General features: G+C 46.9%; 1 protein-coding gene and 1 pseudogene across 2 annotated transcripts in view; both read right to left on the reverse strand.

The window, feature by feature from the left end:
* Positions 1-263: 263 nt before the first annotated feature.
* The window catches only part of LOC139228728 (lipoprotein lipase-like), a 31,260-nt gene continuing 14,606 nt past the window's right edge, over positions 264-16,917 (reverse strand). The window contains exons 7-10 of one of the 2 annotated variants that reach the window (XM_070860024.1): positions 14,204-14,324; positions 11,924-12,157; positions 10,247-10,356; positions 5,073-5,147 (exon numbers count right to left, since the gene is read on the reverse strand). In XM_070860024.1, coding sequence (XP_070716125.1) covers positions 10,275-10,356; positions 11,924-12,157; positions 14,204-14,324 — 437 coding nt within the window. In that variant the 3' untranslated portion in view covers positions 5,073-5,147; positions 10,247-10,274. Of the gene's footprint in view, positions 5,148-10,246; positions 10,357-11,923; positions 12,158-14,203; positions 14,325-16,917 lie in introns of both variants that reach the window. The other variant, XM_070860023.1, reaches the window with a different exon arrangement.
* LOC139229402 (U2 spliceosomal RNA) lies at positions 15,316-15,494 on the reverse strand (annotated as a pseudogene).

Below are 16,917 nucleotides of genomic sequence, written 5' to 3' on the forward strand. Positions count from 1 at the left end.
GTGGATACTGTACCTGTCACTGTGTGGGGATACTGTACCTGTCACTGTGTGGATACTGTACCTGTCACTGTGTGGGGGGGATACTGTACCTGTCACTGTGTGTGGATACTGTACCTGTCACCGTGTGTGTGGATACTGTACCTGTCACTGTGTGTGGGGGGATACTGTACCTGTCACCGTGTGTGTGTGTGTTATGTTTTCGGTATGGCCTCAAGCTCAGGCTTTAAGATGGCTGATAACTTTAGGAAACAGTCAGGTGACATATTCTCTTTTTATTGTTGTAAACAGCAATGGCTGCAATGCCACAATAGTCCACAGTGTGGAGTTATATACATTACACTTCCCCCTCCTTAATGAAGAGTTATTATAACAAACAATCATACATAAATTGCATGGTTATACATAACGAAGGATATGGACTTATTTTGCCATATTTACAAATGAAGCTTAACCACTTGTTTTTTGTTTTGAAGAGGATCCCTTCGCTCTTGAATAGAACCTTCCAAACATGGTGTCGAACTTAGACTCATTCTAGGCTGATCCTGAGAAAAGTTTCCTCCAAGGAATGTCCTTGATTTACATTTGAACTCTCTTCAACTTCAGACTGTTTGTCTGCCTGACTCGGACTCAGACTTAAACTCTGACTTTCTCTTGGACTTGTTTCCAGTACATCTGATGTAGGATTTGCTACTGGTACTCTACTTGTAACACAACTATCTGATGAGTCAGAAATAATTGAATCATTCCCACCTTCAACTACTTTCACGTCTGTAGGTAAAATATGATCAATATGAACAAACCTAACCTGTCCATGATCAAACAGCTTGACCAAATATGTGCGAGGACCACATATCTTCACCATTCTTCCTAGTAACGACTTTAACCATTTATGGTGATGGTTCTTCACTCTCACCTTCTGATTTAATTTCACACTTCTCTCTCTTTTACTCTACCTCTATCGTGATTCTCTTTCTGTCTTAATTGTTTCTCTTCTATGGACTGTGCAAATTTGGTGTTAACGAGAACCTGGTTCATGACTGTCGTTTGAGAAACAACTCTGCTGGTGTTCTACCAATAGTATGAGTAGTATTGCGATACATAATTAGAAAATTAGCCAATTTGTGGTCCAGTGACAACTGTCATTTCTTTGGATTTAGATCCAACATCTGTTTGATGAGGGCGCGTTTTACAATTTGTACAGTGCGCTCTGCTGCACCATTCGAAGCAGGGTGGGACGATGGAACCTTGGTATGTTTTACACCATTTTTGCTCGTGAACTGTGCAAATTCTTCTGAACAAAATTGTGGTCCATTATCAGAAACAATTTCTTCTGGGAGGCCAAATGAAGAATATAATCTTCGCAAAATGTCTAATGTTTTACTTGTTGTTATTTTCCGCATTGGAAACACCTCGACCCACTTCGAATGGCTATCAATCACATTGAACAATTGTTGTCCTTCTAGCTCAGCAAAATCAATATGTAGCCTTTGCCACACCCTGGGAGGCTATTTCCATGGCTGTAATGGTACTGATGGTGGTTGCTTGCTTCCCGATTGACATGTCGTACACTGACTCACGATGTACTCTATATCTTTATCAAGACCTGGCCACCATAAGTAACTGCGTGCAAAATTCTTGGTCAAGCACATTCCCAGGTGCTGGTCATGGAGGTCTCCTAATAATTTTGACCTAAATTTATTTGGTATAACCAGTCTTGCACCCCACATGATACAATCTTTATCGACTGATAATTCATTCCAACAAATGAAGAATGGATGAATATCTTTCTCGGTTACCTGGTTTGGCCATCCATTTGCAATTTACTTATACACCTTTGACATCACTGGGTCACGTTTGGTTGCTCTACCAATCTCCTCAGCTGTGACTGGCAGTTCATCAATGTATGAAAAATAAAACACTTATTCCCTATCGGGTGTAACTTGTGATGGGGAAGGCAATATAAACATTGCAACAGCATTACTGTGATCAGCTAATCGTCTGTATTCAATATCATATGTATATGCTGACAAAATCAAAGCCCATCTCTGCATTCGGGCTGCAGCTAATGTTGGAACTGGGGACTTTGGATGGAGGATTGCTGTCAGGGGCTTATGGTACGTAACGATGGTAAACTTACGACCATACAAGTATTTGTGAAACTTCTTGATCCCAAAAATTAATGCCAAAGCTTCCCTTTCGATTTGCGCATAATTACGCTCACTGGCACTGAGAGTGCGTGAAGCAAAAGCAATTGGTCTGTCCTCCCCACTATGAAGTACATGAGAGATCACTGCCCCAACTGCATACGGAGAGGCGTCACATGCTAGCTTGATCTCCTTAGCGATATCATAGTGAACGAACATGGTGCTCTCTACCAATTTGCTTTTACACTCCTTGAATGCTGCATCACATTCTTCTGACCACTTCCAATGGACCTGGAATTTCAACAGCTCATTCAGTGGATGTAATACTGTAGCCAAATTTGGTAGGAACTTCCTATAATAGTTCAAAAGATACAAAAATGATCGAAATTCAGTGGTATTCTTGGGAGTGGGTGCATTTCTGATTGCATCCAGCTTTCCCTAGGTTAGATGTAAACCATCTTTGTCTACTCTGTGCCCTAAGTACTCCACTGAGTTTTGAAATAACTCACACTTGCGAGCAGTCACTCGTACTCTGCTTCTCTAGCATTTGAGCACTTCATTCAAAACGTTATTATAAATTTGCTTATTTGGTGCTGAAATTAGTATGTCATCTAAATAACATACTACTCCTTCAATACCTTGCAAAAACTGATTCATCACCCCTTGGAATATGGCAGGGGCAGAAGACACTTCAAATGGTAGCCTATTAAATTGAAATAGGCCTAGATGAGTATTTATAGTCAAGTATGACTTGGACTCCTCATCTAGTTCAAGTTGTAAGTAGGCATTCGTAAGATCCAACTTTGAGAAGATCTGACCACCTGTCAGTGTTGTGAACAAATCTTCTACATTTGGCAATGTATTGGGGACATTACCCTCTAGAACCTGGTTTACGGTTACTTTATAATCAACACACAACCTTACCTTACCATCTGACTTAGGTACAACGATATTGGGTGTAGCCAATTACATCTTAGAGATAATGTTCTCAGTCTCTAGTCTATTGAGTTCTTGCTCAACTTTTTCCTCGAGTGCATATGGTACGGGACGTGGCTTGTAGTAAAACTGGTCTAATGTCTATCTGTACCCTGACACTTGACTTAAGCCTTGGATTGGACTGCCTGTTTCGCAGAGCACCTTCGGATACTTCTTGATGACATCATCCTTTGATGCAAATCTCGTTTCAACACAAAAAATCTCACTCCAATCCAGCTTTAGTGATCCCAACCAATTTCTTCCTAAGACAGGCTTATCTCCTGCCAGAGGCAAGCTCTGAAATTGATCCTTGTATTTCACCGGTACGCTGATACGACCTACCACAGGAATGTTCTCTCCAAAGTAGCCTCGCAGTTCGAACTTGGATTTCTCCAATGGGAAATCATGCAATTTGTCGAGGTACAACGATTCCAGTGCTGCACTCACAGATGCACCAGTGTTGATTTCCATGGGTATCTTGGTTCCTGCAACATCTACATGGGTGATGATACTTTTTGAATCGCTGTTAGTTACCCTCGTGCTCCTGATGATGTGTAGCCCTAAAACCTCCTCGTTCTGTTGTTTTTCTTCCATGCTAAGTAGACTTTGAGGATTTCTACTTATAGCTTTGAAAGCTGGTTTACTCTTCAGTCGGCATGCCTTCGCAAGATGCCCAGTTTTCCTGCAGAAGAAACACTCTGCCTTCACATATGGACAACTTTGAGCAATGTGTTGTCCCAGGCACAGATAGCAGGACTTCAATGCTCTGTTACCATTGGCAGTTGCTGAGACCTTGGGGCCCAACTGCCTTTTACTTTTAACCTGCAGGCGATTCACCTCGGTTGTCTGGTGATTGGAAATGGTACAAAATTCCCGGGAATATTGGTCGGCCATATCCATTGACATAGCTGTCTGACAAGCTAAACCAAAAGTCAAGTTAGGCGTTGTCAATAACTTTCTTCTGATCGCATCATTTTTCATCCCACAAACAAAGTGGTCACACAAAGCTCGGTCCTGAAAGTTTCCGCAATTGCAGTGAATAGATAGCTTTTTTAATGCTACAATGTACTCACTGATACTTTCGTCAGTTAACTGTTCTCGTATTCCGAAACAATAACTTTCAGCGATTTCCAGAGGCTCAGGACTCTAGTGCTGTTCTAACTGCTTTAGTGATGTATCCTTTGGCTTGACAGGCACAAGCAAATTTTTCAGGGTTTCATACACCTCGGGCCCTGCTTCAGTTAAGAAAATATCCCGTTTTCTTTCCAACATCACCCGGTTATGGTTTTCATCACTGGGGACTTTGATGATATTATTTGCGGTGAAAAACATTTCTAGCCGCTCCACATATGCTCAAAAACTTTCATGGTTGCATTGAAACTCCCCCAAGCGCCCTATTATTCCCATAGGCGTGGCCATCTGGACTCTGGCGGTTCAGCCAAGCGTGCTTGTAATTTACTTAGATTTTTTAGCTGTTAATCAAAACAGAGAAGCTCCACCAACAAAAATTTTAGCTAGGTTATCCGATTATCCTATCCTTCGTGGCCAATATTATGTTTTTGGCACGACCTCACAAACACATAGACTGTAAGATGGCTGATAACTTCAGAAAGCAGTTCGGTGACCTGTTCCCTTTTTATTGTTGTAAATGGCAATGGCTGCAATGCCACAGTAATCCACTTTGTGGAGATATATATATATATATATTACAGTATGTGGATACTGTACCCGTCACAGTGTGTGGGGATACTGTACCGGTCACTTTGTGTGTGGGGATAACCATACCAATATATTAAAACAAAGTTAAAAGTATAACAGTAGAAGAAGCACCTCTGAAATCTTCAATTGATGAGAATTTCCAAAGCGGATAGCCTGCACATGACAGCGAACAATGTCTCTGTTGGCGCTTTAACGTCCCCTATGTGAGTAGTTTGTCTTCCTTGCCTTTTACAGGCAATCGCCCATCCAATTTCATAAAACAGCCAAAGAATTCTTGGGAAGGTAGAAGGCGGTCTGAGACTGGGATGTCTGCAGAGAGATGAGAACGTTATCAGTCCAGTGATATACTACGAGAGGTAAGATTTCATTGCTTCTCTCTGCACACCTACGTAGATGACCAAAGACACCCAAGTAAAGGAACACGGTTTCTAAACTCTGCTCCGTATATCAAAGTTCAGAAGAAGCTCTGTGACAGCCTGAATAAATACTGCCGCAAAATCTTCAATTGGGTCAATGAGGGACTCTGATGCCACACAGCTTCCAGATAACATTATCCTCACTTTCCCAGGGCTGTTGTCAATCCCACTGGTGATTGGCCTCAGACCAGCAGGATTTCCATTGTTTTATCATTTGTTCTCGGATGTGGGTATCACCGGCAAGGGCACATTAATTGCCCACCCCCAGGTACCCCGAGAAGGTGGGGTGAGCCTTCCCCTCGAACTGCCGCAGCCCTTGTGGAGACGGGGCTTCCACAATGGATTTAGGGAATTCTAGGATATTGACCCCACGATGACGGAGCAGTGATATCTGTCAAAGTCAAAGGATGGTGTGTGACTTGGGAGGGAAACTTGGAGGTGGTGGCGTCCGCACAACATTGCTGCTTTTGCCCTTCCCGATGGTAGAGCTCGCGGGGCAGGGAGGAGCTGCCGCGGTGACCTTGGTGAGTTGCTGTGGACAGCACTCACTGCGGGGATGGAGGGGCTGGATCTTGAGCTTAGTGTCAAGGGCACTGATCCAACAAACTGCCATGTCCTGGATGGTGTCCAGGCTCCTCGAGTGTTGTTGCTGCTGCACTAGGAGAGTATCCTTTACACTCTTGACTCAAGCCTTGTGGAGAGTGAATAGGCTTTGAACGTCATGAGGTGAGCAGAGTGTGAAAGACTCCTTGAGAAGGTATCGATACTTCCAAAGATTTTCTTTGTACAGCAGGCACCTCAAAGCACTGGAGAAGTACCACCAATGCTGCCTCTGCAAGATCCTGCAAATCCACTGGGAGGACAGACGCACCAACGTCAGTGTTCTCGCTCAGGCCAACATCCCCAGCATCGAAGCATTGACCATGCTTGATCAGCTCCACTGGACAGGCCACATCGTCCACATGCCCAACACGAGACTCCCAAAGCTTACGCTTTACTCAGAGCTTCGACACGGCAAGGGAGCCCCAGGCGGGCAGAGGAAACATGACAGGGACACACTCAAAATCTCTTTGAAAAAGTGCAATATCCCCACCGACACCTGGGAATCCCTGGCCTAAGCCCGCCCGAGGTGGAGGAAGAGCATCCGGGAGGGACCTCATAGAAACGTTTAAAATTCTGATGAGTTTAGACAGGTTAGATGCAGGAAGAATGTTCCCAATGTTGGGGAAGTCCAGAACCAGGGGTCACAGTCTAAGGATAAGGGGTAAGCCATTTAGGACCGAGATGAGGAGAAACTTCTTCACCCAGAGAGTGGTGAACCTGTGGAATTCTCTACCACAGAAAGTTGTTGAGGCCAATTCACTAAATATTTTCAAAAGGGAGTTAGATGTAGTCCTTACTACTCGGGGGATCAAGGGGTATGGCGAGAAAGCAGGAATGGGGTACTGAAGTTGCATGTTCAGCCATGAACTCATTGAATGGCAGTGCAGGCTAGAAGGGCCGAATGGCCTACTCCTGCACCTATTTTCTATGTTTCTATGTTTCTATGAACACCTTGAGTCTCTTCGTCGGGAGCACGCGGAAGCCAAGCACAAACAGCAGAGGGAGCACACGACAACCCAAACACCCCACCCACCCATCCCTCCAACGACCGTCTGCCCCACCTGTGACAGGGACTGTAGGTCCCGCATTGGACTCATCAGTCACCTGAGAACTCATTTTTAGTGTGGAAGCAAGTCATCCTCGACTCCGAGGGACTGCCTGAGAAGGAGAAGAAGAGTATGGTTCTTAACGAATACTTTGTATCTGTTTTCACAAAGGAAAGGGGCAATGCAGATACTGCTGTCGAGGAGGAGTGTGATATTCTGGATGAAATAAATATAGTGAGAGAAGTAGTATTAAGGGGTTTAGCAGCTTTGAAAGTAGATAAGTTCCCAGGCCCGGATGGAGTGCATCCCAGGTTGTTGAGCGAAGTAAAAGAGGAAATAGCAGAGGCCTTGACCATCATTTTCCAGTCCTCTTTGGATCTGGGCATGGTGCCGGAGAATTGGAGGACTGTTAATGTAATACCCTTGTTTAAGAAGGGAGAAAGGGATAGGCCGAGTAATTACAGGCCTGTCAGCCTAACCTCAGTGGTGGGAAAATTATTGGAAAAAATCCTGAAAGACCGGATAAATCTACATTTGGAAAGGCAAGGATTAATTAGGGTCAGTCAGCACGGATTTGTTAAGGGAAGATCGTGTTTGACTGACCTAATTGAATTTTTTGAGGAGGTAACCAGGAGGGTCGATGAGGGTCGTGCATACAATGTAGTATATATGGATTTTAGCAAGGCTTTTGATAAGGTCCCACATGGCAGACTGGTCATGAAAGTTAAAACCCATGGGAGACAGGGCAAAGTGGCAAGTTGGATCCAAAATTGGCTCAGAGGTAGGAAGCAAAGGGTAATGGTTGATGGATGATTTTGTGACTGGAAGGATGTTTCCAGTGGGGTTCCACAGGGCTCAGTACTGGGTCCCTTGCTTTTTATATATATCAACGATTTAGATTTGAATATAGGGAGTATGATTAAGAAGTTTGCAGACGATACTAAAATTGGCTGTGTGGTTGATAATGAAGAGGAAAGTCATGGGCTGCAGGAGGATATCAATCTACTGGTCAGGTGGGCAGAGCAGTGGCAAATGGAATTTAATTCAGAAAAGTGTGAGGTGATGCACTTTGGGAGGGCTAATAAGGAAAGGGTATACACATTAAATGGTAGGCCACTCAATAGTGTAGATGAACAAAGTGACCTTGGAGTGCTTATCCACAGATCCCTGAAAGTAGCAGGCCAGGTGGATAAGGTGGTTAAGAAGGCATACAGAATGCTTGCCTTTATTGGCCGAGCCATAGAATATAAGAGCAGGGAGATTATGCTTAAATTGTATAATACTTTGGTTAGGCCACACCTGGAGTATTACGTGCAGTTCTGATCGTCGTATTATAGGAAGGACGTGATTGCACTAAAGAAGATGCAGAGGAGATTTACTAGGATGCTGCCTGGAATGGAGAATCTTAGTTATGAGAACAGATTGGATAGGCTGGGTTTGTTCTCATTGGAACAGAGAAGGTTGAGAGGAGACCTCATTGAGGTGTACAAAATATTGAGGGGTCTGGACATAGCAGATAGTAAGGGTCTATTTCCATTGGTGGAGGGGTCTATAACGAGGGGACATAGTTTTAAGGTAGTTGGCGGAAGGTTTAGAGGGGATTTGAGGGGGGAGGGGGCTTCTTTACAGAGAGGGTTGTGGGGATCTGGAACTCGCTGCCTGGAAGAGTGGTGGATGCAGAAATCCTCACCACTTTTAAGAGATGGTTGGATGGGCACTTGGAGCTGGTAATTGGAATTAGACTGGATGACCTTTTGTTGGACGGTGCAGATATAATGCTAAGTACTGCAGGGAATAGAATACGGCCAGGGTGATCTCCTGGACTAGTTTCGATCGCCTTTCGAAAGGAACTTTCCCAGATTTTTTCTCCCTAAATTGGCCTGGGTGGTTATCTGGTTTTTGCCTCTCCCAGGAGATCACATGGCTCTGGTTGGGGTGGAGTGTAGAATGTTTCAGTATAAGGGGTGTCGCAGTTGTGTGAGGCGGACTGGTTGGGCTGGGTGTTCTTTGCCTTTCTGTCATTGTTCATAGGTTTATATGTAACCTTTAGGGCTGCTGACCAAGGGCCATGCGGCTCTTTGTTGGCCGGCAGGATGTGAAGGGCCAGAATGGCCTCCTCCTGTGCTATAAATTTCTATGTTCCTAAGAGTGAGAAAGGAGGCTGAAATAAAACACCCTGAAACTCACCCAACTGGGTTTGATGTTCAAGTGAGCCAAGGTCTTAGCCAACTGGCAGAATGGTCTTGGTCAAGTGGAGCATACCCAACTGACAACAGCGAGGTAGATTAGCAGATAAGGGAATAAAGGGGTTATGGGGACCGGGCGGGGAAGTGGAGCTGAGTCCATGATTGGATCAGCTATGATCTTATTAAATGGTGGAGCAGGCTCGAGGGACCATATGGCCTACTCCTGCTCCTATTTCTTATGTTCTTATCTTATAGTAGCCAAGGAATCCAATCCAACATTTGGAGTAGGAGTCACATGATCAGTTTCTGAGTTACCCTTTCCCACTCTGGACTCCTTCACCCATAAAGGAAAACCTTGCATTTCTATAGCACCTGTCACCAGCTCGGGATGTCCCACAGTGCTTTGCAGCCCAATACGTGTGATCACTATTCTAATGCAGGGAAACGCGGCCACCAATTTGTGCTCAGCAAGATCCCATAAACAGCGATGAGATCATGAGATAATCTTTTTTTGTGGTGTTGATTGAGGGATAAATATTGGCCAGGTGGATTTATTGTGTCCACCTGAAAGGGTAGATGGGGCCTTGGTTGAACATCTCATCTGAAAGATAGCGTCTCCGACAGCGCAGCGCTCTCTCAACACCGCATCGAAGAGTCAGCCTGGATTATGAGCTCAAGTCTCTGGAGTTGGTCTTGAAGCCACAACCTTGTGACAGAGGCAAGAGTGCTGCCCCTGAGCCATGGCTGGCACCTGACTAAAACAGCTCTAATCTATCGGTAAGTCTGCTCATTTGTGTTCACCTCAATTGCCATTTCATAAACACGGCCCAGGAGGATGTGACTCGAGTGGGTTGGATAAGATGGGCCACTGTCCAACAGAGTGATAATGAAACTATCCCAGCCTGGCGCGACAGGAAGTTCTACATCTTGAACCCAGCACCTTCTCACCTCTGGATAGTCTCACTTCATCGGGGTGACTATCTCACCACCAAAGGAAAGCACTTTCATTAAATCGGTGTTCCGTACTGTAATTCCACAGCTTGTCTAAGTATTTGGAATAGTTCTTGACAAATCCAGTGCTTCCAGATTGGACAGGAGAATGGAGGCAATGATGAAAGGCACATTCGCTTACCCATCTCCTTAACCACTGAACGCACCTTATCTGCCGGTCTTCTGGCAAATCCGTCAATTCTGACACTTCACGAATGTGACCACCTCCGCTGGCTGCACCTTCACAGAGGCTGCGTTCTTTGCACAGAACCCAATTCTGTATTTAACAAAAGGAAAACGGCAATTAAAAGGGCTGTTCGGAGGTGAGCAGCCGAAGGTAATCAGATATGGGTCGACCTTCCACCAGGGGATTTCCCGCCGCAGCCCAGAGACGTGGCCCAGGTGACTCCTTCCTCCCAGTCCCCAGGGCCCCCACCGATCTTCCCACAAATATACTTTATCCTATTAAGTAGCTAAAGATTGCATTTTATTATTTACAGTTAAATAATGTAACTTAGGGCAATTTGGGAAACTGAGATATACAGGGTAGTTTTCCAACTTGCCACCCGTGCTTTCAAGTGGCGTTGGTGACTGGTTGGCCATTATAGACTAATGGGGACACAAATAGGGCTTTCTATAACGGCAGCAAATCCAGGAAGGCAGTTTAATGTCCCGGGAGTTGGGAATGTTTCCCGAGAGTTGGGCGGCAGTGGGTGTAACGGGGGACATAGGCAAATGCGCGTGGACCTGGGAATTTATAACAGTAAAACATATGTGAGAAAACCAGGCCAACTGGAGGTAAGGTTTTGTAGGTGGATAGTGTACCTAGAAGTAAGATGTTTAATATGTTGGCAGATTGTGTTGTGCTGCCTTTGGTGAAGATAACACAGATCATTCTCGCTCTGACTGAACCGATCCTTTGTGGTGGAGTAACTGGCCGCTTCGAGCTCCCCCGTCACCAGCACAATGCTCAGGAATGCACTCCGACTGACATGCCCATATCCAGAGGGCTCTAATGCGAGGTAACCCAGCAACAAAATGATCTTCCACCTTAAAATCAGAGCCAGGCCATTCAGGAGGTGATGTCAGGAAGCCCTTCTTCACACAAAGGGTGGTGCAAATCTGGAACTCCCTCCCCCCAAAAAGCTGCTGGGCCGAGGGGGCAACTGAAAATGTCAAAACGGCGATTGATCGATTTTTGTTGGGCAAGGGTATTAAGGGTTGTGGAGCCAAGGTGGGTAGATGGAGTTAAGGTACAGGTCGGCCCTGATTGAAGTTAATGGCTCGAGGGGCTGAGTGACCTCCTCCTGTTCCTATGGAATTGTGAATCTGTGGAATTCTCCACCACAGAAAGTTGTTGAGGCCAGTTCGTTAGATATATTCAAAAGGGAGTTAGATGTGGCCCTTAGGGCTAAAGGGATCAGGGGGTATGGAGAGAAAGCAGGAAAGGGGTACTGAAGTTGTATGATCAGCCATGATCATATTGAATGGCGGTGCAGGCTCGAAGGGCCAAATGGCCTACTCCTGCCCCTATTTTCTATGTTCCTTCTTAAAAGTCAGCTCTAAAGGTTTAGCCAGTCGCCCATGGATGCTCACAATGAGTGACTGAGAAGGCTGTTTTTACACACCTGGAATGGTGTACAATGTACAGGGGCTGAATATCCGCGAAGATTCTCACGCCTGCCCACCATAGCTCTGGGGGAAGAACGATAGCAGTGCTGTGGAAACGGCACCAACATTGTTCGCACTGCCTTGTGAGGGTTAGCGCAGCTCTTGCACATCGGACAAACTGGTCACTCCGCTGCCGGCCCAGCGAACATTGCCTTACCCCCCCTGGCGCCTACCTTTTCTGTGTCTCTCCTGCCTTCACTCGCAGCTTGCGTATCTCCAGGTCGTTGCTAGGCTGCTCGCTGCTGTCCCAGAACCTCCACATTGACCAGGGGCTGGGCACCTTCCCCAGGATGCTGGCCCAGATGGAGGAGGAGGACTCCCACTTCAACATCACCATCAACAGCTCGCCGATATCAATCTCCGTGTGTACGAGGAACGAGTAGGTTCTGTTCGGGACGATTTCCGGGCTGTGGAGGAATGCAAGAAGAGCAACATAAATCAAAGAGTCCGGAGATGGGACAGAATAGAGGCCGCAAGCAATGCTTCTACATAACATGAGAAGATACAATCACCTCGGCAGGATGTTCTGCAACTAGCCATCATCAATCCCACAATTTACATTATTACTTACGGACAGTAATTACCATTGCCAAAAAATGTAAGGTCTGATTTAAAATGAATAAAATAAAGATGGGAAGCACTAACGTTACTGCGGCTCAGTGTGTCGCATGCACGCCCCTGAGTCAAGTCCAGAGACTTGAGCCCATAATTCTAAGCTGACACTCCCAGTGCAATACTGAGGGAGTGCTGCACTGTCGGAGAGGCAGTACTGAGAGAGTGCTGCACTGTCGGAGGGGCAGTACTGAGGGAGTGCTGCACTGTCGGAGGGGCAGTACTGAGAGAGTGCTGCACTGTCGGAGGGGCAGTACTGAGGGAGTGCTGCACTGTCGGAGGGGCAGTACTGAGAGAGTGCTGCACTGTCGGAGGGGCAGTACTGAGGGAGTGCTGCACTGTCGGAGGGGCAGTACTGAGAGAGTGCTGCACTGTCGGAGGGGCAGTACTGAGAGAGTGCTGCACTGTCAGAGGGGCAGTACTGAGGGAGTGCTGCACTGTCGGAGGGGCAGTACTGAGAGAGTGCCACACTGTCAGTGGGGCAGTACTGAGGGAGTGCCGCACTGTCGGATGGGCAGTACTGAGGGAGTGCTGCACTGTCGGAGGGGGCAGTACTGAGGGAGTGCCACACTGTCGGAGGGGGCAGTACTGAGGGAGTGCCACACTGTTGGAGGGGGCAGTACTGAGGGAGTGCCGCACTGTCGGAGGGGGCAGTACTGAGGGAGTGCTGCACTGTCGGAGGGGCCGTCTTTCAGATAAGATGTTAACCGAGGCCTCTTCTGCCCGCTCAGGTGGGCTTAAAACATTCCATGGCAGTATTGTAAGCAGAACAGGGGAGTTCTCCCAGTGTCCTCAACCAACGTCACTATAAACAGATTATCTGGTCATTATCATATTGCCGTTTGTGGGAGCCTGCTGTGCGCAAATTGACTGCCACATTTGCCATACTGCAACAGTGCCTAAATTTCAAAAAGTACATAATTGGCTATAAAGCACTTTGGGGCGCCCTGAGGCTGTGAAAGGCACTATATAAATGCAAGTTTTTCTCTTTCAGCATTTTCTTTTTGCCGACCTTTCCCCTTTCTGGATTTTTAAGAGCTGCAATTGGTGAGTGCCATTTGACAGAGTTCCACAGGTCCCTTTTGTCTCTGAATATCGTAGAGGAGGGAAGTGAGGCTGTGCACAGTGGGGAGAGCTAGACCTGGTTAGACCAGTGGTGGACAGCCCTTGCCCAGTGTCGGCACACCCTCAATGGGCCTGACGAAGGAGGCAGTGTCCGAGTCATGCTGGGACCTGCCCTGCAGAGAGTGCACAGTGTCTGTAGAGCAGCAGTGCAGGAGACCACAGCACTTAACGGTGATGTCCCTGCATCCTTCACCACTGGGGACAGGAGCGATACCTGCCTGGGCCCTGCTATAAAACCAAGTGACAGATACGTGGTTCACTGGCCAGCCTGTCAGTTCCCATAACGTTTCAAGGGATACCCTCAAAGCCTCCCTGATAAAGTGCAACATCCCCCACTGACACCTGGGAGTCCCTGGCCAAAGACCGCCCTAAGTGGAAGAAGAGCATCCTGGAGGGCGCTGAGCACCTCGAGTCTCGTCGCCGAGAGCATGCAGAAATCAAGCGCAGGCAGCGGAAGGAGCGTGCGGCAAACCTGTCCCACCCACCCCTTCCCTCAACGATTGTCTGTCCCACCTGTGACAGGGACTGTGGTTCTCGTATTGGGCTGTTCAGCCACCTAAAGACTCATTTTTAGTGGAAGCAAGTCTTCCTCGATTCCGAGGGACTGCCTATGATGATGATGATGTCAGTTCCCCTCCAATGTCACGGTGAGGAGTAACTCACCCCCAATATTTAACAATCACGTCCCCACTGCACACAAACAGCAGAATACTCACACTTGAACAGCAAGTCCTTTGGTTTCATTCACGGTTCCGTAGAGCGTGATGAGGAAGTTAACGGCCGTCTCGGTTTGGTTGATGTTCCTGAAGAAATGCATCTTCAGCTGATAGTGGTACACTGTGGGAGGAAGGAGATCTCGATTGGTGGACGGTCGGAACATTCACCTCCAAACGCCTTCTGCGACCGTCTCAGAGGCCAAACACCTTGATTTAGCGTGATTGGTGCCGAAGGAGAGAGTTCAGGGTGCTTTCCCTCTTTGGCTCACACGGATGGTCATGAAGACACTCAGACAGGCTGTGTCTCAACTCCAGCTGGGGACGATCACATAGACCAGCTTGGAGTGAGCGTGATCCCAAGGGAAATGGGAGCATTTTCTGAATGGGGAGAGATTAGGAACTGTGGAGGAGCAGAGGAGTTTATAGAATCATAGAGATCTACAGCACGGAAGGAAGCCATTTCGGCCCATCGTGTCCGCGCCGGCCGACCAAGAGCTATCCAGCCGAATCCCACTTTCCAGCTCTCCGTCCGTAGCCCTGCATGATACGGCACTTCAAGTGCACATCCAAGTATCTTTTAAATGTGGTGAGGGTTTCTGCCTCTACCACCCTTTCAGGCATTGAGTTCCAGACCCCCACCACCCTCTGGGTGAAGAAATTTCCCCTCATACCCCCTCTAAACCTTCTACCAATGACTTTAAATCTATTCCCCCTGGTTGTTGACCCCTCTGCTAAGGCAAACAGACCTTTCCTATCCACTCTAAACAGGCCTCTCATAATTTTATATACCTCAATCAGGTCTCCCCTCAGCCTCCTCTGTTCCGAAGAAAACAGACCCAGCATCTCCAATCTTTCCTCTTGGCCAAAATTCTCCAGTCCAAGCAACATTCTTGTAAATGTCCTCTGTACCCTCTCCAGTGCATTCACGTCCTTCCTGTAATGTGGTGACCAGAACTGCACACAGTACACCAGCTGTGGCCTAACTAGTGTTTTATACAGTTCAAGCATAACCTCCTTTTTTTTTTTAAAATCCAATTTCGTTCCAGATCAACTCTAACGCCAAAGATCACTTTGCGCCAATGTGTTTGATCTTAGGCCAAAAGGCCGAGAGGCGAAGTTGCACCGTTCCTGGAAATATTGCAATACCAGGTCGGTGCATGGAGTGGACGGGGCATGCCCCTGATCCAGCTCCCTGTCCAAAAATCAATTCAATATCATGTCCCCATAGGGGATATTAAACTGATAAGAACAGATACTACACTTGATCTTAGCCAAAAGACCGAGAAGCGATAACCTCCTTGCTCTTGTATTCAATGCCTTGACTAATAAAGGCAAGTATTCCATATGTCTTCTTAACCACCTTATCTACCTGGCCTGCTAGCTTCAGGGATCTGTGGACCTGCACTCCAAGGTCCCTTTGTTCCTCTACACTTTTCAGTGTCCTACCATTTAATGTGTATTCCCTTGCCTTGTTAGCCCTCCCCAAATGCATTACCTCACACTTCTCCGAATTGAATTCCAGTTCTGCCCACCTGACCAGTACATTGATATCTTCCTGCAGTCTACAGCTTTCTTCTTCAGTATCAACCACACGGCCAATTTTAGTGTCATCTGTAAACTTCTTAATCATACATCAATTTGGCTGTCTATGTACACACATCACTGAAAGCTCGTGGACAGGTTCAAAACCTAATGGAAAAGGCCTTTGCCTCCAAGGGGCTGCTATATAAAGAGAAGGAGCCGTGGTCAGATCCTATCTGGAGTTCTGGGCCCCGCTCCCCAGGAAGGGTCAATCAGTCTCGGAGGGGCAGCAGCACAGATTCACCAGAATGACATTGGGCTTAAACAATTAAATGATGAGGACAGGTTGCATTGAGATTGTATTCCCTCGAGTATATGGAGTGATCTCACAGGTGTTTAAAATGATAAATGGATTCGATAGGGTGGATGCGGAGAAACTCTGTGGGGGAATCTGGAACAATTTTAAAGGCCATATAGGAGTGATATTTGGAAGCATTTGTTCACACAAAGGGGAAAGAAAGTCTGGACTGCTCGCCCCCAATACCGTGAATGCTGCAGGTCGATTAAACCTCACAAGATAGATTGTGTTAGGTGAGGATATCTAGGGATATTGAGAAAGGCAGGTAAATGGAGCTGAGGTTCAGAGCAGCTGTGATCTCATTGAATGGTGGAGCAGGACGGAGGGACTGAGATCTCCATTTCTGGTTCTAGGTTTCAAAAGTGAACAGATGCTTCACTTAAACACACTGAGCCATTAAAGATAGCACGGAGGGATTTCCACAGGTGTGTGTACAATCTGAGGATAGGCCCCCTCAACCATATACACCCAGGGAGTTCTCCCCTCAACCATATACACCCAGGGAGTCCTCCCCTCAACTATATACACCCAGGGAGTTCTCCCCTCAACCATATACACCCAGGGAGTTCTCCCCTCAACTATATACACCCAGGGAGTTCTCCCCTCAACCATATACACCCAGGGAGTTCTCCCCTTAAACCACATACACCCAGGGAGAGCTCCCCTCAACCATATACACCCAGGGAGTTCTCCCCTCAACCATATACACCCAGGGAGAGCTCCCCTCAACCATATACACCCAGGGAGTTCTCCCCTCAACCATATACACCCAGGGAGTTCTCCCCTCAACCATACACACCCAGGGAGAGCTCCCCTCAACCATATACACCCAGGG

Source organism: Pristiophorus japonicus, chromosome 18 (assembly GCF_044704955.1).
Source record: "Pristiophorus japonicus isolate sPriJap1 chromosome 18, sPriJap1.hap1, whole genome shotgun sequence".
In the NCBI taxonomy this organism is placed as follows: Eukaryota; Metazoa; Chordata; class Chondrichthyes; family Pristiophoridae; genus Pristiophorus; species Pristiophorus japonicus.